This window comes from Drosophila rhopaloa, unplaced genomic scaffold, assembly GCF_018152115.1.
Source record: "Drosophila rhopaloa isolate 14029-0021.01 unplaced genomic scaffold, ASM1815211v1 contig_3, whole genome shotgun sequence".
Lineage (NCBI taxonomy): Eukaryota > Metazoa > Arthropoda > Insecta > Diptera > Drosophilidae > Drosophila > Drosophila rhopaloa.
Window position 1 is genome coordinate 12,114,752 of NW_025335123.1, and position 27,789 is coordinate 12,142,540.

Here is a 27,789-nt window from a genome sequence, read left to right on the forward strand (position 1 = left end):
AAAAATCGACCAAAAAATAAAAAATAAACTAAAAATACAGTTTTTTAGAGAATTAAACCACAATCATTTAGATATATGACACTTTAAAATCGGATGTCCGTACGAAAAGTTATGGCCTGAGAAGTGCAGGTTTTAGGTGACTTTTCTGCAAAACCAATTTTCGAAATTTTGGAAAGAGGTAACATCATTGCAAATGACGAAAAATCGACCAAAAAATAAAAAATAAACTAAAAATACAGCTTTTTAGAGAATTAAACCACAATCATTTAGAGATATGCCACTTTAAAATCGGATGTCTGTACGAAAAGTTATGGGCTTAGAAGTGCAGGTTTTAGGTGACTTTTCAGTAAAGCCATTTTTTGAAAATTTGGAAAGGGGCAACATCATTGCAAATGACGAAAAATCGACCAAAAAATAAAAAATAAACTAAAAATACAGTTTTTTAGAGAATTAAACCACAATCATTTAGATATATGACACTTTAAAATCGGATGTCCGTACGAAAAGTTATGGCCTGAGAAGTGCAGGTTTTAGGTCACTTTTCTGCAAAACCAATTTTCGAAATTTTGGAAAGAGGTAACATCATTGCAAATGACGAAAAATCGACCAAAAAATAAAAAATAAACTAAAAATACAGCTTTTTAGAGAATTAAACCACAATCATTTAGAGATATGCCACTTTAAAATCGGATGTCTGTACGAAAAGTTATGGGCTTAGAAGTGCAGGTTTTAGGTGACTTTTCAGTAAAGCCACATTTGAAAATTTGGAAAGGGGTAACATCATTGCAAATGACGAAAAATCGACGAAAAAATAAAAAATAAACTAAAAATACAGTTTTTTAGAGAATTAAACCACAATCATTTAGAGATATGCCACTTTAAAATCGGATGTCTGTACGAAAAGTTATGGGCTTAGAAGTGCAGGTTTTAGGTGACTTTTCAGTAAAGCCATTTTTCGAAAATTTGGAAAGGGGTTACATTATTAAAATGATGAAAAATCGACCCCAAAATACAAACCAAGTTGAAAACACTGATTTTTAGAGAATTTAACCACAATCATTTAGAAGTATGCCGTTAGTAAATCGGATGTCTGTAAGAAAAGTAATGGGCTTAGAAGTGCAAGCCGTTTTTTTTTAATTTTCAAATGGGTTCTTCATAAAAATGAAAACAAAATTACAAACCAAGTTTTGAACACAGATTTTTAGAGAATTTAACCACAAGTCTTTATATATACCATTTCAATCGGATTTCTGTAAGGAAAATTATGGCTTTGAAAGTGCAGGCTTGAGGTCAATTCACTGCAAAGCTATTTTTGAAAAATATTTTTCCAATAGTAAAATTGTAAATTAATTTTAATATTTTTCCTATTAATATAACGCCGTATGTGCAGGAATATATGGAATAATTAGGGCCCACCTAAGTTCAACGACAATTAATGTGCAACTGTATTGTACTTTTCATTTATTTAACGTATATATATATTGTATGTGGGTGTGTGTGGGTGTTTGTATATAATATAGCATGTATGTATGTATAATTTCACTTAGCTTCTGTTCTGTTTCTGTCTCAGTTGTTTAGTAATTATGGTATAGCAGTACTTTATGTTTGATTCATATGGTTCACATGTATACATATATAATTTTTTACAATCCATGCAGTTTGTTCTGTTCTGTGTGGTATTCTTTATAAAATTCCATATTATATAACTATAGGTATATAATTGTCTGTGTTTGTGGGTGTGTTTTTAGTGGAATCGCATGCTCTAGGCTACAAATTCATCAAAAATAGATAGTACACAAAAATCGATCATCTGCATCGATTTATGATTTATAGTTGATAATTTTCTCCATCTGTTTTCCGTTTGTTGCTTGTTTCTTCTTTTAAGCCGCAATTGGCAGACTGGCGGCATTTTACATTTTAAAATTACAGTTCTATATATTAATAATTATTTATATATATATACGGTTTATGTTGATTTAATTTTTTTTTAGCATTTCAATTTGTTCAATGTTGGTTTTGTTTTTATATCGCAGCGATAATTTGTTTAGTTTTTTGTTAGGAGGCAATTGTTTCAACTTAACGAAAATGGAAAGTCTGAAGCTCGCTTCGCTTCTCCTTATTTTGGATAAACGCGTATTGAATCGACACAAAAACAAGATTTACACAATCGTTATAATAATAATTATAATAGTGGAACTTGGAGCTTAGCAATTAAAAAATCTCTTTGCTGGGTGTTGAGATTCCCAGTGGCTGTTCGTAGTCGCTGGCCGAAACGGTTGCGGATACGGATGCTGATGCAGATTCGGAAGCCTTCTTCTCCTTGCGATGAGATTTCTCCTTTTTATGCTTCTTCTTGTGCGCTTTGGACGCCACCTGCTCATCTTCCTCCACCACATCGACGATGCTGCTGCCGATGGCAGTGGCCGATGCTTCGGTCGCTGCTTCTCGCGACTTCTCCTTGTTCTTCTTTTTTTTATGATGCTTGGCGGCATCTGGAAGGACGTTTGAAGTATTGTTGTTTTCGTTACTGTTGCTGGGGGCGGAGGTGTGGCTGGGACTGGGAGTGGGCGTGTCAGCATCGATGAGATCGATTACCGGCTGGGCAGCAGCGTCCTTGCGCTCCCGCTTGCCCTCCCGGTGGTGCTCCCGTTTCCCCTTCCTGTCCTTGTCCTTATCCTTTTTGCGGTCCTTCTTGGAGTTGCTACTGCTGCCGGCCGACTCCGCCGGCACCTTGAGATTCTCTTTACCCGCCGCTGACTTCTTGGACGAAGACCTTACCGCGGGCGCCTCGAATTCCGTTCTGTGGAATGATTAAAACAATACATGAAATAATGCAATATCATAAAAAGACTATTCGACCACTTACATGTCCAGTTCAATGTCCAGAGCTCTATGCGGATCATTTGGATCGTATTTGCCATCCTTATCCTCGCTGTCCGACATGGAGACACCCTCGGGCATGTCCAGCGTGGTGTTCACAATGTGCAAGGGTTTCGGTTCTGCAAAGTAAACAAAATAAAGGTGATCCGATCCTTAGGTGGGAATATAGATCACTCGAAACTTACCACCTTCCGATTCGGAGCTACTGTTGTATGCCACTTTGTTCTTAGCCTTTTTGCTCTTCTTGCCCTTTTTATGCTTTTTCTTGCCATCCTTGCCGCCCTGAGCCGCCGCTTGCTGCTCCTGCAGATATTTGTCCGATCGTTTGGTGACTGCAGATGGGAATGTTCATTAGTTAGGTGGACATATAAAGCTAGTTTTAAAACTCACTGCCCACACGCAGAGCGGCCACGCCCTCCATATCCAGCGGCAGCTCCGTGATGGGTATGTCGTCAATATTGTCATATTGATCCGCATTCGCCGAGGCCCCGCTCGCTGCTGGCGTGGACTTGAGGTAGTGGGGATTGTTCGACTGCTCCATTAGGCGGGCCATCCGCTGCCGCTCCAGCTGCTCGGGCGTCAGCTCCAGACTCTGGCGCCGCTTTCCGCCGCTACCTCCACTACCCTCCACGCCCGTTCCGCCTTGAGAGGCGCTAACGAAGAGCTCGTCCTTGTCGTGCTCCGAGGACGAACTGCTCGCCGCATCCTCCGGCGGTGGTGCATTGATCCACTCGTCCAGATCGAGGCCATCCGGCAGGGGCACCTTCCGTTGCGCCTTGGGCGCCACCGGAATTAGCTCGCCTGCGAATAGTAGCGTCATCTCCTGGACAATCTCAATGGCCAGCGGCGGAATGCCGCCCTCCGTCGTCGTGTCCAGGGCGATGGCATCGTTCGTCGTGGACAGCTGGTTGCGCAGCATCTCGATCAGCATGCAAGCGGAGTTGGCTCTTTCTTGCACCTCAATGTCGCTGGAACCATTAAAGTGTTGCAACTTATCCAGCACATGGTCGCAAAGCTGCAGGTGAAAAAATGGGTTAGTATACGGATCGTTTGAACATTTTTAGGAGAAGTAAATACTCTAACTAGTCCCGGCAAATCCTGAAGCTCTAAACACGTGGTGGCCAGACGGGCGAACAGCTTAATCACATTCTGCACGTAGACGCCCTGGATGTGGCCGGGCAGTTGCCTTGGACGGAGCAGGATGTTGAGCGTCTTCTCCGCATCCTCCAGCTCGCCGGCAAACTCGCCGACGATCCAGGCGGCGGCGTAGAGCACCTCGTACATGGAGTTACTTTGCGCCGAGACGGTGAACGTATCCAGCAGGTTGGTCATCTCGTTCACGGCGAACTGCCGGACCACAGGCACCCGGATCGCCACATCAAGGAGTTGCTCTGCAATGAGACGACCATGCCGCGAGCCCGCCTCCAGTTGAATAAGCTCTACGAGCACCGTAAGGTACCACTCGAAGTTGGTCACGTACAGGTAGGAACTCTGGCCGCATATCTCAATCACCTTGTAGAGCAATTCGTCCCGGTAGGCGGATCCCTCCGCCCGCTCCATGTGACCCAGCAATCGCTTAACGATCTCCATTAGGTTCTTTTTCGAGACCATGCCGTACAGCAAGTCCAGGGCTCGCAGACGGATCGATTCGTCCTTGTCGTCCAGACAGGCAAGGATCAGGTCTTTGTGCGCCTGCACGCTCTTCGGGTGCGTCTTCAGGATCTTCGACATGGCCAACAGTCCAAGATATTTCACTGCAAGCGGAAAAGCAATTATGTATGTAGATATTTAGCTACAACTGAAAAAAACCCATCAAAAAAATACAAAAATATTTCATCGGGAACTAGATCAAATAGATATTGAAACCAAAAAAAATTTAAGTTGAAACCATAATAGAAATTCCTTACATTTTTAAAGTATCTTAACGCGAATTCTTAAGATCAATGACATTGAGACTCAGATAATTACGGAAATGTAACGAACTGAGAAACTGGAGTTAACATAAGTGATCGGAAGGACGAAAAAACTGGACAAAGGTACAGGTAATACTTACGGTTCTGGTCCGAATCCTCGATGAGAATGCGAAGCTTCTGCACGCAGAGCTGGATGGAGGCACTGTGGTTGGGCATGCCGCTGCTGATACTGATGAGCACAGCGATCACCGTGTTGATGCACTCGTACAGGAGACTCATCGCAGAGGTGCTGTTGAGTGAGTTGGGTTTGGTTTTGGTTCGTATTTGTTTTGGTTTTTTTTGTTGGTTTTTTTGTTGGTGGTTCGGTTTTTTTGTTGTTGTGGTTTGTATTAGTTTGAGAAAAAAAGGAACTTGTATTAAGAGTAAGCAGCGGTAAAGCGACAAACATTGCACTACAACAATAGCAAATAGCAATGGCAACAACAACAACAGCAATATCGATAGCAGTATAGTGGTAGCGATAACAATTAGCGATTATTGCGATAGACAACAGGAAAACACAGGATTGCTAAGCAACGCAGCAAAGGCAACCAAAAAATAAAAAACAACAACATTAACAACAACAACTGCAACAGCTCGATTCCATTTTTTCCGCTTTATCCGATTTTACTGGTTATATCTTTTGTTCTCAATGAGTGTGCTCGATAAGCAAAACTAACGATAGGCAAACAATAAAAATATCGAGACAAAACTAAAACAAATACAAACTAAAGCAGAATGGCGACAGTCGTAAGTAAAGAGAGAGAAAGAGATCGAGATAGGTAACGGACATAAGAAGCTAGAAACTTTGTACAGTTAAATAATAAAAACTAATATATAATATTGAGTCGCACAATCATCGAGCAGCTTCAATTATCAATCGATTGATTGTAATTGGCCATTAATCGGTCTCATTATGTTTTCGATTCTTTGATTTCGCCTTGCTTTGTTGCAATCGTTTTCCACACACTTTCGGGGAAATCGTATTTTTCAGTTCAGTTCATTCGTTTTTTGTTTGTTTGTTTTGCAATGATTTAAGACTTGCCTATGAATTAGATTTGTGAGTGGTTCTATTAATTTCTTTCCTAGCCGGGGTTCTAAGGGGGTTAAAGCGCCAAACTGCAAATGCAAAGAGAAAAAGAAACAAGCAACAAATTATAATTTACATACAATCGAAATCATCAACGTCCTTATTCACAACTAAAACTAAAACTAAATCTAAAACCGAAAACTAAACTTAAAACAATAATTAAATTAAAACTCTAAGGAATATTTCTCTTTCTCTTAATCTGGCTGTGAGTTTGGGTAATCATTCATCATTTTTGATCTTGGTGTGGTTCTTCTCCTTCCTGATCGGATCTCATGATGATATGTATATATATTTGAAGTATCTCATGGTCTTGGGTGTTTGCTTTCTTTAGTTTTTTTCTTTTCTAGTGAAATAATAGTTTTACAATTAAATTGGTAGTCATTTTTTATGGGTTTCAGTTTTCTGTTATTAAATCAAGCGAATGAAGCAGTTTTTTAACACAATAAAGCCAAAAAAGTACGACGTGGTGGATTGAGGTGGTGAAGTAAGGCTAATGAATAAAAGCTTATAGACAACAATTTTTTCATATATATTATAGATTTTTAAGTTTGCTTTTCACTTTTTGTATGCTTAAGATTATTTCTTTGAAAAGGTTTAATTTATAAAGTAGTATCATCAATCTTTAATAATCCTGAAGACTTGCATTTTAATTAATCTTGAAGCTTTATTCATTTGCAATGATATGGAACATGTGCATTAAAATGGGTGTACAAAAGTTGTGTATCAATTAAATTGCAAAGTCAATTTTGATGATTTCAATGCAATAATCATAATCAATTACGACGCTCATGTATTTCGGGTGTGTTAAAGTGTAAGGTGTGGTAAATGTGATGTTGATCCTGGCAAAAACTGTAAAAGGTGAAGTATTATTGGGAGTACTTCACCTCATACAGCTTCGCCTTGAATAAATCAATTAAAACAAGGAAATAATTACTAAAGTATACAACATCTGTGTTGCTTCCATTTAAAACAATGAGGAGACCAACATAAATATACCAAAGAAACGATAAGGGTTGATCAATAACTAAATTTTTAAATAGTAAAATGCTTTAGAGTAAATCAAAGCGCGTGCTGGTTTTAAATAAGTTTGGATTGGATTTGTCGTTGGTCTGATTAAAGAAAAGCGCGCCGATAAAAACCTGGAAATAATTTCAATTAGGGGCTGAGTCAATTTGCGTCCCAGCGCCGGTTCAATTGTCGTGAGGCTCGCGAACTAAAATTCATTCGATTTTTATTTGGCATTTCATTCGTTTTTCATTAGTATTTGTTTGTTTTTTTTGGAGTGGTTTGTATTTCATTTTATATATTTTTTTTTAGTTTGTTTGTTTGGAGCGGGAGCAGAGGGAGGAGAGGGGGAGGAGTAGTTGTAGTGTTAATTAACTTTTTGTTAGACAAAAATTCATTGTCGTATATAAAAGTATACGTATATATACATATACAGCAAACGAAATCGGTGTTTGTCCGTAAACAAACGAAAACGAAAATATACATACTTAAAACAGAACTTAAGAGTAAAGTAATCATTGTGAATCTTTGGTGGCCAGTGAAGTGGAGCAGCACTCACCAGCTTGATGATCTTGATCAGCATCCAATTGTTGGTCGATGTAGTCATTAGCTTGAAGAAGATCGGCGCCAAAGGCAGGTAGTTTTTTGGATTCTTACGCGCTAATTCACAAATAACATTCACGGCAGCTGATTGAACACCTAGAAGAAAACAAAACAGAAATGTATGAAGTAAAGTTTCACGTTAACAGCTGCTGAAAATTTTTTTTTTTTCGATTGAACCTGGATCTGGGTCCTCCAGTTTTTCCTTAAGTTTGGGAAATGCAGGTCTCAATGCTTCGGGGTAGCGTAAAAAAACTTTATACATCATAAGGACGGCTTTCATGCGCAGATAGGGTTTTGTTGAGCTCATCTAGTGGTTTAGATAGTAATGTAGTTTGATTACAAAATAATATGAAAGCTTCCTACCAGTGTCATAATATCATTGGCCAAATCGCGGGACAGATCGGGTGATATGAAGCAGCTTAATCCACTTAACGCCACACCCGCATCATATTGGTTCTGTGAGTTGAGATCCTTGCGTATCATGTTCGTGGTCAGCATGAGCAGCTGCAGTATTACAAAAAAAGATGATTAAATAATTTATACCAATAATCTAAATATCTATTCGGAAACAGAAAAATATATCTTTAAGTTCATTTAACGATTTAAAGATATATTTACATGATATAAAATAGATTAATTAACCATTTCTGGCTCTTTTCGTGTTCCTTTAGATTATGGTTTACCTCGCTATCTGGATGAAAACATTGACTGGCCGCCAGGTAGCCAATTCTCTTGCAGGTGAATCTGGATGAGCTCATCACCTCGATGATGTTGAAGCCTGCCCATGAGATGTCGTAGCCCAACATTTGTATCTGTCGAAATCGAAATCAAATCAATAATTATTAACATTTTCAGCTGATTTTGTGCAAACGAATGGGGCGTAAAGTGGAAGCAGGTCTCCGTGGGTGTGCTTAATAAATATGTGTGCAGGATAGGCCCAAGGACTCGTTAGCATTGAAATCTTTTTCGCTGCATCTCGTTTCCCTTGCTTACGCCTGAGGGCAAGAAAATAGTTAAGGGGGAAGCTTAGGTAAAAAATTGAATATTGCTCAAAAACAGAAAATTCAGACAAATGTCAATGAAAATATGTCCATTAAATTCGTTGACAAAAAAACCAATTATATTTTACTGAAAAAATCAATAATCAAAACTTTTCTACGAAGTATAAATATTTTTCTAACTATAATGCTATTAATTTCACCACAAGTGTAAGAGCTACATGCTGTTGATGGCATCTTTCAAAACGCTTGTTAGTTGGCCACTGTGTGGGCGGTGGGTGTGGGCTTTGTTGTTGCTTCCCTTGTTTCCGCCGATTCAGTTGTTATTTTTATGGCTGTTGCTGTTTTTGTCCTTATTGTCACACTTGCCTACAAGGACCCCATACCTCAGGAAATTTGCATCAAGTACAGCTAGGCACTTCGCCAACTTTGAATGGTTGCAACTAGATTCTAAGGCATGCACGATGCATCTGCATTTCGAAATCTAAAGCTAAGCCCAATAAAAATCATCCTTATGTTGTTAGGTGGCAAATTGATTTTTAGAGAAATTCTGATATTCTTAATTAGTTTATTAATTATTTGTACTTTAAATCGTTAAAAAGGTCTAAATGTTTCCACGAAATTTAAAAAGCGACCATTATAAAAGCCTCTGCTGTACTAATAAATACAATAATTTAAAGAAAAGGAAAAAATATACCTCAAATTAATAGTTTTTGGTCCCTGGCCTCAAGGACATCAAGTGAGTGGGTTTAAATGTGAGTGGTTGGTGAGAAACATTGGGCTTTGGGTGGCAGGGGTAACTTACGTAGGTCAGCTTGGCCACCGCATTGCACTTGACACTGATATTGTCCTGTCTCAGCTCCTGTTTGATCTCCTCGATGCACGTCGATATGTATTTGGCCTGCGGAAAAAGTTAATGTCATCAATCTGTGCATACATATGTACATATATACTGGTCGGTGATATGGCACTCGCAATGTGCAATGGGAGCAAATCATAAAACAAAAAACATACATATCTGAGAATCGTCTAGGGGCTATCAGTTCCATACCCCCCACATGCACACAGCAACACAGGCAAAATCAAGTAAACACAAATTCTAAAACATACAGTTGCAATCAAAATTATAGTAATATTGATTATTGCAAATTTTTAATTTATTGCCTAATTTTATTTATTAAATTTCTGTTTATGTAGTAACCCAAAAATGTAAATCCTTCAAATATGACATTCTTAAACATAAAGATGAAGTGAGCCACAAAGTGTTTTGCCCCGCACATTTCCGACACCGTTAAATATACTTATAAGAAACTGATGAGTAATAAATATTAATCATTAAGCAACATAATACAACAAAATAAAAACCATTTGGGGTATTTTATTACACTGCATTAAATGGAATGGATATTGATGGTCGCATAGAAGTGCTGCTATTAATTTAACTACAGCTGTAAATCAGAGCTTAGAAGGGAACACAGGAAAAAAACAACTTATATAGAGTCAAAGCAGCCTTTTAAATAATATCTCAATGTATAAATACCAATTTCTTAATATTATTTTCATATATAAATATTTAAATAACATTTTTAAATATCGTTTTGCCATTCCTTGCATATCAATTCGAACTTAATACATACATATGTATTAAATCATCACAATGAGATAAATTGTATGCATATTTTTCTCTCTGTGTTTGCATATATAGGGAGTACCGATAGTTGATCCTGCCGGAAAAACATCTGATAAGGACCAAAAAAGGCAATCGGCGGGGAAATTCACATGGGTAAATATTTGATAAAAGCACTTGCCGCTAATTAAATGAATGAGGTGGAGGTTGCGTTCAGTTTTGTGGCTCTTTTCCCAGCTTTTCCTGCTTTTCCTTTTGCATTGTTGGCAGATGCCGAAGCACACACACACGTGCACAGCTACTTTCACCCACACACACAACTCACACATGCATACAAAACTCTAATAAGATTCCCTTAATGCAAACGAAATTTGTCAGCCAATTAGCGAGTTCTAATTGGACGCACAGCTGGGCGACGGGGGCGTGGCTGTGGGGGGCGTATACCGGGAGAGGGGGGCGTAAAGGGGAAGGGCTGTTCGAAGGGACACGCTTACCTCATTATCCTTGTTGTTCCTAATGCCGCGCACCAAATCGGTGAGGTTTTTATCAAACATACGCTCGAAAAAGTTACCCTTCACTTTCTTCAGTGCCATGTTTGCTCTTTGTTTTTTTCACGATTTCTTCGGTTTGCAATCGGTATTCACTTTTAAGCTTTAACTATTTTGGAGACGCGATTTCAGCACATCACCGGCGGCAGCAGAAAGCACTCACTTCCGTCTTTTTCCGATTTGTTTTCTTTTTTTTTCTGCAAAAAGTTGCTGCAAAAAGGAAACATCGATGTGGTGTGGCCAGATGGCGGTGGCCGAGAAAATCCCGCAAAACAAGGCCACTGTCTGATATATCGATTTAAGCGACGTTCCGCGAGCTATCGATAACCAGCAGGTCAATCAAATTTGAATTCGAAAGAGAGCAACAAGTTCGGAACAGAGCAAGAAGAAGATAGAATAATTAATAATAAATTAAAATAAAATTCACCCAAAGTCCACTGCTCCAGAAAAATGAACGACACGCAAATGTATTTAATGAAAACTTCAATGCAATTAAGAGTTTATTTCGAGCTCGCATTACGGTTTAAAACTGTTCAAAACATTAACATTTTAAAACGTTCTCTAACTTTTCCATTTAAAATACGTAACATTCTCTTATTTTTTACATTTTAATTACCATAGGGCAATTGACAAACGCACTTAGGGAAATGAGTTTTAACTTTTAACTAAGCTTTAGTTGTGCCACCGCATTCTGTGCGCAACGAAAGCGTTCGATGTACAAAATTAGGGGATTTTTAAAAACAATGTGCGCCTTTCGACAAACGAATCTCCGTTTAATACTTTTCGATTACAACTACTCAAAAAAATGTAATGAGAGATAAATATTCGAGATATCTTAAGTTGATGGCTTGCAGCCAGTCGATTGACGGAAATGCTTGAGATATATATGTGAGTGCAAAAATAGCTTAGTTACTACTAGTTGGATTAGTTTGCTTGATTGCTTTTTGTTCGCCTTGTGCCATTGCTTAACTTCAATGGTATCGTGATATCTCAAATATTTAGCAGCAGTTGGACTGGATGCAATGGTGAGGCCTAAAGATTCGTACATTGGCACTGAGATGATGTGATTGCAGAGACGCGGGACGCTGCTATTCCTTGGTGGCTGGAGAATGGATTACGAACCGACTGTTTGGACAATTCCTGTTGTTCAAGCTGAACACATTGCTCATCCGCATGTGCTCGAAGGTCAGTGGCTTGCTTAGATTGGTGTCCCTCTTCTTGTAGTACTCGTTAAAGTCCAGCCGCGTGCCAAAAAGCTGGAGATTGGGATCTTGGCTGGAGTTGAGGTTCAATAGGAAACCGCTGACGGCCTTTTCATAGGCGGATGCTATAACTTCCAGTCCCCGACTGGCGGTCTCCACCTTTTCGGCAAAGATCTTGCTCTCATGGTCGCGCTGTAAGATGTGCTCGGTGGTCAAGCCATAGCTTCCCTCCAGCTCCGATTTCTCCACCATTTTGACCAGGTCCTGGCGGGCCTCCAGCTCCTTGAAGCAGTCCTTGTAGAAGAGCGACTGCCATTTCTCCAGCTCGATAATGTTCATGTACACCGTCTCCAGATGCTGCTCCGTGTCCGACATCGTGTTGATAAAACAGCCCAGTGTGATCGTTCGCAGGAACTTCTCGTGGGCATCCAAGATGTCGTCCAGGGTGGTCGCCTGCTGCATCTTCTTCTGCAGCTCCACCCAGTTGCACTCGATCACCTCGAACAGCACATAGTACTGCATCTGGTGGATGAAGTGCATGATCTCCGACGTAAAGAGCTGAAGGCGATGCGACGCCTTGCCGATCTCTGACTTCATCATGCGAAGGGTCTGCAAAAATATCGGATTACGTTAATTTATAGTTTACACGCATTTCTATTTATTGGTATATAATCAGATTTTTATGAAACTAAACTCGTGAGGATGATTTCTTTATTGCTTTGAAATCCTACAAAATGTTCTTATATATTCCAAAAAACAAAAATAAAAGTACGATTTTTTAATTTGAAAACGTTTAAAACATTTAAAAAAGTAAAGCCTGCTGGCAACGCTGTCATAACAGTCATATTCGATTGCAAACTGCTGTTGATAGCCCCGACTATCGATTGAAGCATTGTTTACATTCGTGATTCGTCGCTTCGGAAGATTCCCTTATCTGGATTATCTGTGCTTTACAGGGAAGATTAAAGCTGAAAAAGACACGTTGTCACGATGGCCCTCTCGATCTTCAAAGATCTGCCAGCGGAGCATCCGCGGCACCTGATTCCATCGCTTTGCAGGCAATTCTATCACCTAGGATGGGTAACCGGCACAGGAGGTGGCATGAGCATCAAACACAAGTAAGTTTTTTTTCGGGTAATCTCAGGTTAGACAAAACAACGGTCTATTTACCCCTTTACCCTTTCCTATCAGCGATGAGATCTACATAGCACCATCGGGCGTCCAGAAGGAGCGCATGCAGCCGGAAGATCTGTTCGTGCAGGACATAACCGGAAAAGATCTGCAGCTTCCGCCGGAGATCAGAGGCCTGAAGAAGAGCCAGTGCACGCCGCTCTTCATGTTGGCCTATCAACATCGCCAGGCGGGAGCCGTAATCCATACCCACTCTCAGCATGCCGTTATGGCGACGCTACTGTGGCCAGGAAAAACCTTCCGTTGCACCCACTTGGAGATGATCAAGGGCGTGTACGACGAGGCGGATAAGCGATATCTGCGCTACGACGAGGAACTGGTCGTCCCAATCATCGAGAACACTCCCTTCGAACGTGACCTGGCCGATAGCATGTACGCCGCCATGATGGAGCATCCCGGTTGCAGTGCCATTCTGGTCCGACGACATGGCGTTTACGTTTGGGGAAAGAACTGGGAGAGCGCCAAAACCATGTGGGTTTCACTAACTTCATATACAAAGTACCTTTGACCCTAAACCTTTACATCTATATTCCCAAAAAAAAAACAGGTCAGAATGCTATGACTATTTGTTCTCCATTGCCGTGGAAATGAAGAAGGCCGGAATCGATCCGGAGAAGTTCGAGAGCCCCACAGGAAATTGAGCTGATAAAAATACACACACCATTAACCCTATATAAGCATTATACTGCATTTAATATTTTAAATGTTGTGGTAATGCGAGGTAAAAGTAATACAAGATGTATAAAATGTTTTTTTAAAACAAATTTTTGCTAAATATAAGAAATTTAAAAAAACGCAAACCAGAAATTTGCAGTCATATTAAATATTTCTTCTAGATAGACAGAGGATTGGTAATATTTCCCAGAGTATAATGGTTTTTCCTAATAAATCCTATATTGCTTCATAAGAATATTTAACAAGTTACAATTTTGTGTTAAATTAGTAACTAAATGAAAAAATTCAAAAATGTTGTAGTAAGAATCCTAACATCAATCTACGCAATACATGCAAGTTATATAGCACATTACTTAGGGCCACTTACCCGATTTATAAACAACTTTGAGCCCAGCCCAATTTCCAAATAATTCAGATTTGACTCCAAGATAAACCCGTAGTCAGCTATTTCATTCAACTACGCCTTCGACTGGTTCCCACCCATATCATTTCACACTCCGCATTAAACGGATTCTGTAAACATCCTCAGCCGATATTCTAAACATCGGAGACCCAAAGCGACCCTCGAAGCTCGATAATGTAAACACCGATTTCCGGCAGAATCTCGATTTCAGATTTAATTGCCAAATTTCATCATCCTATTTTTCCGACTCTCTTGAGTCAATCTCTTAATCAATTTTTGAAGATAAAATCTCTTAAGCCGAGGTTTGATTATTAATCTTTCAGCCCAAGTGCGGCAGTCCGTTTTTGATATCCGAAAGAAAAAGACCAATATAAGTGAATTAAGTATAAGATCGGAGCAGTGAACTATTTTAAGTGCAACCTATGAAATGTTAGTGATAAGTGAAGTTAATTAAATAAAAATAAATTTTTTTAACCGAATCACTAAGGAGAAAGTTAATTGGCGCCCAACGTGGGGCCGCATAGTTAAAACATATTCTAAAGCAAGGCATAAAAATTAAAAAAAGTTCAAAAAAGTTTTTATGTGAAAAAGGAATTTAGTGCGGCCAAAAAAACCCAGATACAACCCGCTGAAAATAAAAAAAAGTTGTGTTATAAAAAATAGGGCAGGAAATCAGTAAATGTAATAATCCTCCTTAAATCAAAACAACCAACGAAAACCAAAAAAATAGTGCTTGTCAAAAAAATTTTTTACTGCTCCGGACACATAAATTTATAAAATTAATAAAAATAAAATTACCAACCAAAAATTTACAAAAGTGAACAATAAAATAAAAAAGAACCAACATCAGCAAACAATTCAAAAAAGTGAACAATTAATTATACAAAAGGAAAATCTACAAAATAAAAAAATTCAACTAATAAGTTGAATACAAAAATCTACAAAAAATCATCAAAAAGAAAAAACAAAAAATACCAGGCTGTAGGGCAATCCCTCGCCAAATAAAAAAGGAAGACAAATTAATTTAGAAGGAAGACTAATAGAAGACCCCAACAAGGATCATCGGCTAGAAGAAGGACAAGTCGTGAGCGAGAATATTTTTTTTTTTTATATATTAATAAAGAAAAATTATAAGAAATATAAGAATACAAAAGTGGAAGAGTTAATTAAAGATTTTGAAAATATTTTAAAAATGAATCCAGAACAAGCTGGTCCAAGTAATAAAAGGCCTCACAACGTAATTACCCCTCAAGAGCCTACAAATGCAAATAACACAATGATAAATATAGGAGAATTAATTAAACACATTGTTAATTGTGAATTGAATCCATTAAAAGAAGAGATAGCAAGTTTAAAATTACAGCTTGCTAATAAAATAAAGGAAGTTGAAGATTATCAAGTAGAAATAGTTGATCCAAATATTAATTGCGAAACATCTTATGAGATCATCAAATCTGTTAGAGAGTATAGGGGTGAAGAAGACAAATATGTTAGCTGGAGGGAATCAGCTGAAATAGCTATGGGTCAATATACCAGAGGTAGCGAAAAATTTTATTCAGCATTATCAATATTAAGAAACAAAATAACAGGGATGGCCAATGACGCCTTAACCCATAACGGTACAGTTTTAAACTTCGACGCCATAATGGCCAGACTAGACTTTGTCTACAGTGACAAACGTCCTATCCATATTATTGAACAGGAGTTAAGTGTTCTCAGCCAGGGTAAATTATCCATAATGGACTATTATGGAACAGTCAATAGTAAATTGACTTTATTAATTAACAAAACAATTATGACTTACGGACGAAACAAACCGATTACTCAAGAAATAAATGAAAAACATAGAAAAACCGCCCTTCGAGTTTTTATAACTGGCCTTAACGGTCAAATTTCCGACACAATCTTGTCTATGAATCCCCAAGATTTACTTAATGCTATGGCTATAGTACAGGAACTTCAAAGTAATAGCATGAGAGCACATTTTGCAAATTCGTTTACAACTACACAGAAAAAATTACCGAGCCCAACCAAGGTGGTAACGGTATAATATTTTTAAACAACAAACCAAGACAACTAAACAATTACAACAATAATCAAAGGAACAATAACAACTTTAGATTTAATCAGGAAAATAATAACTTTAATAAAAATTGGCAAAATCAAAACAATTTTAATCAGAACCGAAATAATAATTTCAATCAGGGAAGACCTTTTTATAATCAACAAAATCAATGGAATTCATACAGACAACCTCAGAATAAGCCAGAGCCTATGGAAATAGACGAATCCTTGCAGATTCAGAATAGGCCCAATAATAACTTTAATCAGGGAAATAATTATCAGAATAATAATTATAATAAATGGAATCAAAATAGGAAACCATACAATCAGCAGGAACAAGTACAAAATAAAAGAATGCCCGCAGGAACTGTTAATCAACCGGTTAACAAAACAATGAGGCTCAACAATATTGAGGAAGATCATTTTTTAGGCGAAGCTCAGGAGTAGGCTTACCCTACTTAATTCGTACAGATAAAACAATTAATAAAAAATTAAAAATATTAATTGACACGGGGGCAACTTCTTGTTATATAAAGACAGGAATATATAAAAATAAGAATGAACTTCCAATTTATAAAAGGGTGTCCACCGTGAATGGATATTCAATAATTAAATATTATCATATGATAACTATATTTAATATGCGATACACGTTTTATGAAATAGAGGGACTAGAATCAGATTTATTAATAGGATATAATCTATTAAAGAAAATTGGAGCTGTAATCGATACAGCTAAGGGAATACTAAAATATAATGGAAAAGAAGAAAAATTGAATTACGATAATGGGAACTTTTTAAATCAACATTCTTTATCTGAAGAAAATACCATTCTTCCGTTAAGAGAATTTATCATAAAAAAATATTTTGATAAAGAGACTCAAGTCAGATCCGATTCTGAAGTGGGCAATCAAAGTGAAAACAGTTTGGGATACAAAAATCCTGAACACGCCGTCGTAGAAGTATCCGACAAAGATTTAATTAACAATATAAAAATATCATCTTCCAATCAATTAAATGATTTGGAGAATGAGATTCAAAACATTATCAACAAAGAACACTCGAAAATAAATATGCAGATTCCATTTAGAACTGATATTCGAGGTGAAATAAATACAGAAAATGATAGACCCATATATAGTAAACAATATCCTTATGCTTTGTCAGCATCAGATTTTGTAAATTCGGAAATAAACCGAATGTTAAACGAAGAAATTATAAGACCAAGTAGGAGTCCTTATAATTCCCCTGTATTAGTAGTACCAAAAAAGGGCTTCAACGAAGATGGAACTGCAAAACTCCGTCTCGTAATTGACTTTAAAAAATTAAACGAAAATACAATACCTGACAGATACCCAATGCAGGATCCTTCAGTAATTTTGTCAAACCTAGGAAAGGCAAAATACTTTTCAACAATTGATTTAGAATCTGGATTTCATCAGATTCTAATGAAAGAAACAGACATTAAAAAAACCTCTTTTTCAATAAATAATGGTAAATACGAATTCCTTCGATTGCCATTCGGGTTAACTAACGCTCCCAGAATTTTCCAAAGAGCAATGGATGATATATTAAGAGATGAAGTTGGTAAAATTTGTCATGTCTATATGGATGACATTATTATTTTTTCAAATACTGTTGAACAACATTACAAAGATTTAATTGTCATAATTAAAATTTTGCTAAACGCAAACATGAAAATTTCTATTGAAAAATCAAAGTTCTTTAAATTAGAAACAAATTTTCTTGGTTACGTTGTATCTCACAATGTGATCAAAACCGATCCCGAAAAAATTTCTACCATTTTAAAATACCCAATTCCAAAAAATATCCGAGAGCTTAGAAGCTTCCTAGGCCTAACAGGATATTACAGAAAATTCGTGCAAAATTACGCCAAAATTGCAAAACCATTAACCAAATATTTGGAAGGCGAAACTGGCAAAGTATCTAAAAAAGCTTCACGTAGAACTTTCATACAGTTGGATGATTCAGCTGTAAGAGCTTTTAACGAGCTCAAAGATAATTTAATCGCACAAATAGAATTAGTACAACCGGATTATAATAAAAAATTTACTTTAACCACTGACGCATCTGATTTAGCAATTGGAGCTGTTCTCTCTCAAGAAGGAAAACCAATTACTTTTATTTCTAAAACTTTATCCAAAACTGAACAATTATATGCTACTAATAAAAAGGAACTTTTAGCCATAGTTTGGGCATTTAAAAATTTACGGAATTATTTATATGGAGTTAATAACATTGAGATCTATACAGATCATCAACCTTTATCATTTTCCATTTCTCAAAAAAACCCAAATATTGAAATGAAGAGATGGTATTCTTTTATTGAAAGTTATTCACCAAAAATTATTTATAAGCCAGGAGTAACAAATGTTGTCGCAGATGCCTTATCAAGAATCCAAATAAATAACTTGACAGAAAGTAATGAATCGGTCTCAGATCAAAACACTCAGCATTCAGCAGAGAGTAGTTTTGAGAATGTTATACAAGAAACCCGAAAGCCCTTAAACCAGTTTAAGCAACAACTGCTAATAGCAACGGGGAGGTATACAATACATGAGTCGATAAACTCATTTGGAAATACAAGGCATATAATAGAATATGATACTCCAGAAAATTTGGTATCAATTCTAAGGGAATATATTCCACCAAATATAAATATAGGAATTCATTGTACTTTAGAAGATTTATATAGAATACAAAAACCACTTAAAGATAATTTTATTAATACATTTTTATATACGAAAATATTTGTCCAAGATGTTGAAAATGCGGAAGACCAGGCTCTTATTATCACGGAAACTCATTGTAGAGCTCATAGAGGGCTTGATGAAAATTATAAGCAAATATGTAGATTATATTATTGGCCAAAATTATACAAGAAACTTAAAGAATATATTAAAAATTGTCAAATTTGTAATCAGAATAAATACGATAGACACCCAGTGCAAATTCCTATCGGAGAGGCTCCTATTCCAGAAAGAGAGGGTGAAAATTTACATATTGATATATATTATGCTCAAAATTTAATATTCATTACTTGTATAGATTCCTATTCAAAATATTTAATAGTTAAAGAAATCCAAAATAAATTAAATATAGAAAATAAAGTTTCGGAAATTTTACAACAATTTCCACTAGCCAAAACTATAATGTTAGATAACGAGCCAAGTTTTTCATCTTCCCAATTTAAATCTTTTGCACAAAGAAATGGGTTATCATTATATTTCGCCGACCCACGGCATAGTACCTCCAATGGACAAATTGAAAGGGCACACTCGACACTGACAGAAATTGCCCGTTGCATTAAAGACGAGCTTAATTTAGTCGATTATTCAGAAATTATTATTAGAGCAGCACAAAAATATAATTTAACCATACACTCAATTACTAATCAAAGACCATATGACATATTATTTAATAAAATTAAGCATGATACAACTCCCCAACTGCTTAAACAAGCTCAGGAAAAAATGTTAGATTTTCACAATAAAAATAAACGAGGGAAAAACTATCACGTAGGTGAGGTAATTTTTGAAAAAAAACACGGGGAAAGAAACAAACTTAATTCAAGATACAAAAAACAAGTAGTAAAGGAGAATCATCCTAATAAGGTTATTATTAATAATCGAAACCGTACGATTCATAAAGACAATATTAAATGCTAAATAAAAAATATTTAATTTCAAATTCCAGATAATGATATCATTAACATTCTTATTATTGATGGTGGCTATATCCAAAGCCGAAATTATGGATTATACAAACCATGATTTCTTCCTTTACAAGGATACCAAAGATGCTCTTATTTATGAATCATACGCGGATTTATTTCATATTACTAATATAAGTTTTTATAAAGAAATAATTAATCTTGAATCTGAATTTATAAAAACTGACCAGAATTTACATTGGGAAATAGCACAGGATTTAAAAATAATTAAAATACTTATCGCACAAATTATACCCAATAGATCAAAGCGAGGAATTAATGAATTAGGCACTATTTGGAAATGGTTAGCTGGCACTCCAGATCATGATGATTTCATAGCTGTTCAGAATAAAATTGATGATTTAATACAAAATAACAACGATCAATTCGTTATTAACTCTAAATTATTTAAAGAAATAAAAACGTTATCTGATGATTTCAAATCTGCATTTAAAAATCAAGAAAATCCACTTAGAAAATATCGTTTACGTTTGCTTACTTACGATCTTACAAATTTAATGGATACAATTACACTTGCAAAAATTGATGTTTTTAACACCAAAATTTTAAACAATGAGGACCTACAAGAAATTTATAAACATGAACAAAAGCCTGTAATTATAACTGACCTATTGGATATATCTGAATTTAAAATTGCTTTGCACCAAGAACTTTTTATTATATACATAAAATACCCCATTATTACCGATCGTTGCGAAGTATACAATTCAAGATCAATTTCACATAAAGATGGAAAATTATTAATCGACAATCACGTCGCAAAATGTAAAAACAAGTATTATGTAATGTCTAATTTTAAGAAAGAATTGTTTAATAATTACTGCACAATAAATCCAGAAGGATCGTGTTTTACAAATTTATTAAATGGAGAAAAAACAAAATGTAAAAAAATCAGAGAAAAAAATAAAAATGTAGATGTAATCCAAGAAGGAGCCATTTTTGTAAACGGAAAAAATGTAATCAATAACACCCATTTAGAAGGGTCGTATTTAGTAACTTTTAATGGCACTTCTATAATTAATAATGTAACCTACACTAATGTAGAAAATAAGATATTGGAATACATCACTGCTCGTAAACATACCAATTTTTTAGTAACCGAATATATAATGTCAAATAATTCGGAACTTTCATTCGATAATATTAACATACTAAATCCTTTTATTCAAATCAAACAAACCCAAATACCAATTTCGTTAATATTGGTAATACTTACATTTATATATTTAATGATTATGCTTATAATTAAATACAGAAATTTTTTAATATTCAAACCACGGCAAACCCATGTAGAAATTAATGAAGAAAATATTATACCCGAAAATGAAAATACCAATATTCCCGACAATGAAAACACCCTAGAAGAAAATATCATTGTCGAACTGACTAATCAATTACAGTCAATATACCCTTCAATTCCAATGAATCGGGACGATTCAATTTAGGATGGGGGAGTTATATAGCACATTACTTAGGGCCACTTACCCGATTTATAAACAACTTTGAGCCCAGCCCAATTTCCAAATAATTCAGATTTGACTCCAAGATAAACCCGTAGTCAGCTATTTCATTCAACTACGCCTTCGACTGGTTCCCACCCATATCATTTCACACTCCGCATTAAACGGATTCTGTAAACATCCTCAGCCGATATTCTAAACATCGGAGACCCAAAGCGACCCTCGAAGCTCGATAATGTAAACACCGATTTCCGGCAGAATCTCGATTTCAGATTTAATTGCCAAATTTCATCATCCTATTTTTCCGACTCTCTTGAGTCAATCTCTTAATCAATTTTTGAAGATAAAATCTCTTAAGCCGAGGTTTGATTATTAATCTTTCAGCCCAAGTGCGGCAGTCCGTTTTTGATATCCGAAAGAAAAAGACCAATATAAGTGAATTAAGTATAAGATCGGAGCAGTGAACTATTTTAAGTGCAACCTATGAAATGTTAGTGATAAGTGAAGTTAATTAAATAAAAATAAATTTTTTTAACCGAATCACTAAGGAGAAAGTTAATTTGCATACATATGAGTTATGAAAATTATCAAAGGTAAAATTAGGGTTAATAATATTTCTTGAATGAGCTCGTGAGGTGACATATTTCTTCATAATCTGAAGACTCTTCAAGTCTTATCGCCGTTTTATGGGCATTTCAAACTGAGTGCGCACTTTGTACTAAAACTTGGACCAAGGAGCGTGGTAACAGCCATGGACAACAGCTGATAACCGCTGTTAAAGGTCCATGTTAAGCGTCCTATGTTAATGTTAAAGTCTAAGCTCCACAACTGGTACTGTGGTCTGTAGCCAATATTGTCAAAAATGTTTTTTTTAAGGTTTGCGGTATTATCTATTTAATAGTCGTGGGATAATATAGTGTATTTACCTATGTATAGCTTCATTTCGGTTTCAAATACTAATTAGGAAAGAGAACTACATATGAGATTTAATTTTGGGGTAGATAAGCGGAATAAATTTACATTTTAATTCATATACAAATTTTTTTCGTTCTTCTAGACCCAATTTTGTTGGGGTGGCCCCACTGTGCAACAGCTGGCTACCAGTTTTACGAGAGCGCAAGAGAACAAGTACTCCAACACCATATGTGAAAAGGATGAGTGCGAGTGAGTGCGGCGTAGCTGACCGGCGCCACTCTGTATTGCCATCTCGCTTGTTCGCGGCAGGGGGAGTGAAGTGAAAAAGCGACAATAAAATCGGTGATTGCACGCTGCCTGCTCATTATTTCGCGTTCTCCGCTCAAAGCGTAAGCATTTTTCACAGCGCATAAGCGAACAAAGCTCTGATTTTTCTTTTCTTTTTCCGGAAAAATAAAAAAACAGAAAACACACACAACAACCATGTCTCTGCAGTCGGACGCCGTTTTCCAGAAGATCATCGATGGGCTGAAGGAGAATGAGGCCAAGGCAAAGGCGGTCAACGGAGTGTTCCTGTACAAAATCACCAAGGACGGCAAGGTGGCCAAGGAGTGGAGTAAGTACCCATCGCTAATTGCTCCCCCGCCCCGCCCCCCGTTAAATAGACACACCCTCTGCAATATAGGGGCGGAATTGAGGTGGAAAGTCAGGAGGGGGCTGCTCTGGTTGAAGTTGTAATGATTGTGTGTTGATAGAATACCATTTTTTTGTAAGGGGCAAGCGATGTTGACAATCCCCCTAGTTACGCCCCTGCCGCCGGGAGTACGTGGTCTTCGCGTGTTGTTTTTTTTGCATATTCTAGTAGCTACAGTTCAAAGTGCACAGTGTTTGTACTTCGGCACCAGCACTGAATTGCACATTTGTTCGATTAGGGATCTGGAAGGTCTTCAATATATAAAACTTGTTGCGGCACATGCATTACCAAATTCAAAATTTAAACAGCTACTTTGGATTTAAGATACCTACTATCTTGTGGATGCCTCAAAAAAACTTGAATTGTTATCCATGAACAGTATTCTAACCTGAACTACAACTACTGAGATTTTCTTATTAAGTTTTTGAGGAAATCATTTTAACATCATAGCAATACCAAATACCAAAATTAGTTTTAGCCACCACCTCATGCCCTTTGACCCTCTTAAAAGTCAATAAACAATGTTATTTATATTACCAATATTCCCCAGCTCTGGACTGCAAGAACGCCAAGGCCTATGAGGGACCCGCTCAGGGCATTAAGGTGGACACCACTTTGACGGTCGCCGACGAGGACATGGTCGATATCGCCCTCGGCAAGCTGAATCCCCAGGCTGCCTTCATGAAGGGAAAGCTGAAGATTGCCGGCAACATCATGCTAACCCAGAAACTGGCGCCGCTCCTGAAGACCGACGCCAAGTTGTAAAAGGATCACCAGCCAAGCCTGCACATTCCTCACCAACAACAGTGTGTGTTCTTTTTTTTTATCGTGTGTAATTTGTAACCTGTATTCGTGTTTTTGTTTCACCACATAATTAATGTTATTTTTGTACGGGAAATCGTCTACAAAACTAGAAAATAATACATAAGGCGAAAACGAAAAATTCTTGTGCACTTTGATACTATGGATGGTTTATCGGTAAGTGGGTAATCGCAACGGATTAGATTATATAAGGGCAATCTTATCTAGGCGATTTCTTGACTGAAACCTTTCGAACTTCGACTGCCTTTCAACACAAAAATCCGTTTTTTTCTTCTATAAATGATTGATTTCTTTGAATCCTAATTTCCGAATAACAACCAAATCAGCAATATTGTATTTTCAAGGTAGATAAGCATTATTTAAGGTTATTTAGGTTAGTAATTAGAGTGTCATAGACCTTAAATAATATTTATGATCGAATTCGAATCAAATTTTTGGCTTTTTTTTTTACTAATTACAGCAAAACATATACTTTATACGCTGGAGGGTACTGCCAACAAAAGACAATTTAAATACTATTAGTTTAATCAATATGAATAGCAAAAAGCACTGAAATTCAAAGTCTACTTTTGACCAAGTGCAATCTGAGTGACACACGCCTATCTAAATATGTGCATGCACTCGAGAGACGCAGATAAGAAACAAAATTGCTAGCACACTCACCTTGGCATTGCCCATCTGCTCCTTCCATATCTTCATCGAGAGAACGAACTCCATGTGCTTCATTCGCCAGAGGGGCTTGAAGAGCGCCTTGTACACGGGCATAGTGGGCTCCAGCATGGTGGCCAGGGGTCCATGGACGATGTACCGCAGCGAGATGATGTCCCAGCCGTTATCCCCGGGGAACGGCCGTTGCACCACCACATCGAGGTGGTTGAGTATATCCGGGTCATCATACTGGGCATTTGTGCAGCGCAAAGCAGCATCCAACATGCCCGAGAGATCGTGGGCATATATATCTACGCCCTTGCGCTCCAGTTCTTCCCTGCAAGGTGGATTACAAGTACCATAATTGATATTGGTTATTTAATTGAATGCCATAAAACCCACTTCATATTTTCGATGAGAATGCTGACAAAGTCGCCCTGGCCCAGCAGCAAATAGCGACGCATTCCTTGCAGGTGATTCAGAAGCTTGTGGGGACCGATCATGATGTCGAGGACATGTTTGGAGGTCTGCTGGTAGGACGTTTCCACAGCCGCGTGCCAACTAGTGTCCGGCACGTACGAAAATATGTGGGAAACTATAAAAAAAGAGAATAAAATTTAGATGTGAAAGTTAAGCTTAATTAGAAAGAGAGCTACCATTATTGTCCATGGTCTTCTTGAGTTGGTCGCGACTTTTAACGAGTTCCTGCATCTCGCAGATTTCTCTCAGAAAGTTAATGCATTTGCCTGTCTTTAGAATCTTATCAGCCAGATCTAGGGGCATAAACTTGGGCAGCATGGACATCCGCAGGCGGAATTTATCGTGCCATAGCCTGTCCGCACCCACTTCGCTGAGGGACTCCACAAAAAACTCGCCGTACAAATCGGCAATGTCGCCCTCTAGCATCCACTTGGAGATCATCCGCACCAGCGGGCCACAAATAGAGGTCAGCAGCTGTACGACCAATTCATTGACCATCGAATTTCCGTTATCCAGGAAATCGTACACGGTCGATGCCAAATCGCCGCCCTTCTTCATCTGGCAGGCGTCGGCGATCTTAGTGAGCCACTGCAGTCGATGCAATGGCTTTATGTACCAGGCGAGCAGCTTGAATAGCGTCAGTTCAGTGCCACCACCCAGCTCGCCTGTCTTGCCCGCATTCCTACTCAGCTGGGCCCTGCGATAGCGATTCATTTCGTCGTGGAGGATGGAGACCTGGCCGTGATAGTCGGTCAGCTCCTCCTTGAGCTTCGATATCAGGGCCTGACCCATGCAGCCCATGGCATTAAAGCCTGTGGACACGTCCGCGAACTTGGCCACGCGATCGTGGTAATAGCCAAGTTCGGAAAGCCGGAGCAACATGCCCGCTTGGCCGGTGGTCAGAGCCTTGATGTTCATCGGATCCAGCTTAAAACGTCCCGAGACCACGTCCTTCTTCAGGTATTTCCCCTGGACGCCGGTGAAGGAGTATATGGCATTCGTAACTATATCCTGCCGGACTTCGGGATTCTTTTGTGCTTCGATTGTGCTCAAGTAGTTGGGCAAGGGCTGTTGGCCCAATCCTATGCTGGATTGTGTGGCATCGTAGCTGTACACGCCTCCCTTGGCCACTCCATTGCCATTCTGGTTGGCTGTATATGCGAGCGAAGATCCATTCGTTGAGCTGCGAAACGTGCCGGAGTTCAGTCGACTGCTCAAAACCTGACGGAGATTATCCGACGCACTGGTGAGAGAAGATCCGTCTCCGTTTTCAGACGAAAAATCCACGGATTTATCAGCCATCGAAAGCAGATAGCTCATCAGTGAGTGCCTCAAGTAGGGATCGACCCTTATCAGCAGAAACTTCCTGTAAATTGCGTAGAACATGCTCGCTGCATTCGTACCATCCACATCCTCCCTGGCATTCAGGAGTTTCATTATCTTTTGGACACATTCGCGTTCGGTTAAAGCTATCGAATTGCAGAAGTTACCAGGATTTGCAGCTAGACACTGAGCAGCACGGGCCAAGGCGAGTTCTATGGATAAAAAATATACATTAACACCATAAATAATAATTATTTTGTTTCCTTCAAAGTTTTACTTAATTTTTTATTTTTGGGTTTTCCTGCATCTTCTGCATAGGTACATCTAATATGAAACCCCAAATTAAGACACACAAGGAACCAAAAATGTACTACTTATAAAATATCTTTCCCAAACAAACAATTGTTTTAGGAGCTTTCAGAGTTGCAGCAGCATTAATTAATGAATTTGCTAAAAATTTATGGCAAGGTCCTAAAATATGCAATTTTATATAACCCAAAAAAGACTTTCAAGAACTAATAGTAGAATATATAAAGAAATAAAATATTTAAGATATTATCTTTTTTTTTAAGCCTTTTATGCGCTTGTTAAATGTAGATAAAATTCCATCAATTGTGAAAATCTTTTTAAAAAGACATGAGGTTTATTATGTTAGATACCGGAATAAGATGCACTCACACAGACTCTGCTATAGCAAATACAATCTTAAATGGACCATTTCTGGTCTTTCCCATATCCTTGGAGACTGTGGGTTATCTGGACTAGAACTATCATACAGGAGAACCTCAGGACTAAAGAGAAGTGATATTTCTTTGTGCACAATCAATGAGTAAGCCCCAATTCCCCCAATCTCACCGTGAACTTCGGGCGACTGTTTGCCCTGAATGCAGATGCATAAATCCGAGAGTATCTCAGCTAGTTCCGAAGACATTCTGGCCCCATCGGCGCCTATCTTTTCCTGCGACATCCTAGTGGATAGAAATTGGAGTTGATCACTCCGATTTGGATATATTCATAAATCCAATGGCGCGCGCGATAAACAACCAATTTGGATGGCGTGGAAATGCGAAGTGGGCAACAACTGGTGGCTAAATATACACGCGCACTTGATTCCGGGATAAATCACGGCAAAAAACCACCTCCAATTGCTGCTGATGTCAGAAATGCCCGGCGGAATGGTCCAAAAGGCGTCCAATTGGCGCGTACTTTGTGCAAAATTTAATAAATTATCAAAATAGCAACAACAAAACAGAAGAATGCAGTGTTACCGTATTTGGTAAACTGGTTAATGCTAAATATCACTGGGCCAGGTGGGGACACACTGGCAAAAAGTCGAAAGATCTGGCAACTTTCTTAAAATTTCTGAAAACTTCATATGGTTTGTAAAAAGCTGATTAATAATTTGTTATACATTGATTTTATTTTAAAAATTTCTTTATAGAAATTTCCTGACAA

General features: G+C 37.7%; 4 protein-coding genes across 4 annotated transcripts; 2 read left to right on the top strand and 2 right to left on the bottom strand.

The window, feature by feature from the left end:
- Positions 1-1,444: 1,444 nt before the first annotated feature.
- On the bottom strand, positions 1,445-10,948 carry LOC108045540 (AP-3 complex subunit delta). Its single transcript, XM_017124908.2, has 13 exons — positions 10,650-10,948; positions 9,334-9,429; positions 8,214-8,342; positions 7,894-8,034; positions 7,708-7,837; positions 7,487-7,626; positions 5,878-5,951; positions 4,934-5,082; positions 3,958-4,634; positions 3,271-3,895; positions 3,066-3,212; positions 2,867-2,999; positions 1,445-2,800 (listed from the first exon to the last, which is right to left on the bottom strand). The coding sequence occupies exons 1-13, from the start codon at positions 10,746-10,748 to the stop codon at positions 2,212-2,214; spliced, it is 3,129 nt and encodes a 1,042-aa protein (XP_016980397.1). The 5' UTR covers positions 10,749-10,948; the 3' UTR covers positions 1,445-2,211.
- Positions 10,949-11,171: 223 nt separating this feature from the next.
- LOC108041294 (gamma-tubulin complex component 3) lies at positions 11,172-27,604 on the bottom strand. The gene is made up of 5 exons (XM_044461449.1): positions 27,190-27,604; positions 25,188-26,546; positions 24,934-25,126; positions 24,547-24,868; positions 11,172-12,514 (listed from the first exon to the last, which is right to left on the bottom strand). The coding sequence occupies exons 1-5, from the start codon at positions 27,299-27,301 to the stop codon at positions 11,792-11,794; spliced, it is 2,709 nt and encodes a 902-aa protein (XP_044317384.1). The 5' UTR covers positions 27,302-27,604; the 3' UTR covers positions 11,172-11,791.
- LOC108045542 (probable methylthioribulose-1-phosphate dehydratase) lies at positions 12,792-13,896 on the top strand. The gene is made up of 3 exons (XM_017124910.2): positions 12,792-13,023; positions 13,097-13,567; positions 13,644-13,896. Exons 1-3 carry the CDS (start codon positions 12,896-12,898, stop codon positions 13,735-13,737), a joined length of 693 nt encoding a protein of 230 aa, XP_016980399.1. The 5' UTR covers positions 12,792-12,895; the 3' UTR covers positions 13,738-13,896.
- Positions 22,638-24,004, top strand: LOC108041295 (peroxisomal multifunctional enzyme type 2). Its single transcript, XM_017119188.2, has 3 exons — positions 22,638-22,756; positions 22,833-22,983; positions 23,612-24,004. Exons 2-3 carry the CDS (start codon positions 22,851-22,853, stop codon positions 23,824-23,826), a joined length of 348 nt encoding a protein of 115 aa, XP_016974677.1. The 5' UTR covers positions 22,638-22,756; positions 22,833-22,850; the 3' UTR covers positions 23,827-24,004.
- Positions 27,605-27,789: the final 185 nt, after the last annotated feature.